Source organism: Chaetura pelagica, unplaced genomic scaffold, assembly GCF_000747805.2.
Source record: "Chaetura pelagica isolate M959 unplaced genomic scaffold, ChaPel_1.0 scaffold587, whole genome shotgun sequence".
NCBI lineage: Eukaryota > Metazoa > Chordata > Aves > Apodiformes > Apodidae > Chaetura > Chaetura pelagica.
This window is the reverse complement of record NW_009953909.1, coordinates 503,790-505,646: the sequence shown is the minus strand read 5'-3', so window position 1 is coordinate 505,646 and position 1,857 is coordinate 503,790. Positions and strand designations below refer to the sequence as shown.

Genomic DNA, 1,857 nt, shown 5'->3' with positions numbered 1-1,857 from the left:
CCTCAGCTGCCACAGGGCTCCTGCCCTCCAGGGCTCCACCAGGAGCAAACGCTCAGTGCATGCACCCGAGCTCTTGCCCTGCCACCCCAAATGTTACCTCAGTAACCCAGTGTCTTGCCTTCTTCTCTAACCCCCCCCTTCCTCCTGAGCCCCCTCAGCCCCCGTTTCCCCTGTGCCTTGTTCTCCTCTTGGTGGGGTTTCCTATTCCCAGACCTCCAGGGACGTCCCGATGACGAAGAGCAGGTCTGCCCTGGGGAAGTCTGTCAGGTGGAGGAGGAAGCGCTGTGGGAGCTCCTCACCAAAGAACACAATGTCAGGCTTGACCACTCCAGTGCAGACAGGACAGCGAGGGACCTTCTCTGCCAGGACGTCCCCCTGAGCAAGAGCAGCCAACACCACCTGTCACGGGGCTGCCTGTACCTGCACAAGCAGGGCCAGAACCACAACACAGCCTCACAGCAACACCCAGTCCTCTATGAGAAAACCTCTTGGCCCTGAGGGTGAAGTAACAGCCCCACAACAGGTTCTCCTGGTGTTAATTTCCACATCCATGCCTTGCTGTGACCACTCACCCTGAAGTCCTCTCCTGGGAAGTTCCTTCGGCAGACGGTACACGTGGCAGTGGCAAAGGTGCCGTGGGCTTCCACCAGCTTGTCAGGAGGGATCCCAGCAACTGCAGCACAGCACGGGGCAGAGGGCCAGCTCAGCGTGAGGAGACTGAACCAGGAACTCCTCCCTCACCAGGTGTCTCTGCAGTCCTGCTCCTCGCCCTCAGCTCTTCCCAGCACTCTGTTGCTGAGGGAGGGAAGCCTCACCTCTCTCCAGCCCGTCGATGTTCTGGGTGTAGAGGCGCAGGAGGAGCCCCTTGTCGTGCAGGAGCCTGAGGAAGTAGTGGGCATAGTTGGGTCTGTAGTTGCCAGGGTAGAGCTCCTTGGCCAGAGTGAAGAAGGGCTTGGGGTTAATGAAGAAGTAGGTCAGCTCGAAGATGGCTTCTGGGTAGGGGATGTTGTACTGCTCCAGGTTGCTGTAGAGGCCGCTCCCCGGGGACCTGCAGAGTGGGGAGAGAGGGCTGGCAGCTGGAATGCAGGAAGAGCTGCCACCCCCCACAGGGGGAGGGCAGACACCAGCCCCTGGGTTCCCCCTGGCTGCTCTGTGCTGCCCCTTGTGTGCCAAGAGAGCAGCTGAAAGCACCGCTGTGCATAGGGAGGACCTGCCTTGTGCCCCTGCTCTGGGCCACCCCACCAGGTCCCAGCTGCAGAGCTGTGCCCACGGTTAGAGGAGGGGAAGGGCCACCCTGCTGCACCCTGAGGGCCTCTCGAGCCCATGTCAGCCACGCTGGCTTTCTCTGGTGACCAAGGTGGTGCACTGGGGACAGTCACTTAACCCTGAAGCTGTGGCTGCCCCATCCCTGGCAGTGTTGAAGGGCAGGTTGGATGGGGCTTGGAGCAGCCTGGGCTGGTGGGAGGTGTCCCTGCCCGTGGCAGGGGTGGGACTGGATGAACTTTAAGGTGCCTTCTAACCCAAACCATTCCATGATTCCATAAACGGCCCAAAGTCCAACAGCTGATCTCAGCCTGCCTCTAGCTGGAGAAGGAGGGTCAGTGGGCAGGGACACTCCTGTGCCCTCCCCAGCCTGGCACACCAAATGAGAGGAGCAGCGAGCACTAGTTCACCTCAGCTGAACATCGTGGCCCTCCCAGCACTGCAAAGAGAGAGCAGGGACCTGGAGGCCTCACCTGAAATCCGGGATGCCGCTGGGGGTGCTGATCCCTGCTCCAGCCATCACCACCACCCGCCGACACTCCCTGCTCCGGATCATCCCTGCCACGTCCTGCAGGGTGAGCCGCTCCCCGCCCG

The 1,857-nt window shown here is 61.3% G+C and overlaps 1 protein-coding gene across 1 annotated transcript in view; it reads right to left on the bottom strand.

Annotated features, from left to right (window-relative positions):
* SIRT3 (sirtuin 3) overlaps positions 1-1,840 on the bottom strand; it is a 3,695-nt gene extending 1,855 nt beyond the window's left edge. The window contains exons 1-4 of the mRNA XM_010001455.1: positions 1,737-1,840; positions 816-1,048; positions 573-673; positions 214-375 (exon numbers count right to left, since the gene is read on the bottom strand). Coding sequence (XP_009999757.1) covers positions 214-375; positions 573-673; positions 816-1,048; positions 1,737-1,819 — 579 coding nt within the window. The 5' untranslated portion in view covers positions 1,820-1,840. The remainder of the gene's footprint in view (positions 1-213; positions 376-572; positions 674-815; positions 1,049-1,736) is intronic.
* Between the last annotated feature and the right edge of the window lie 17 nt (positions 1,841-1,857).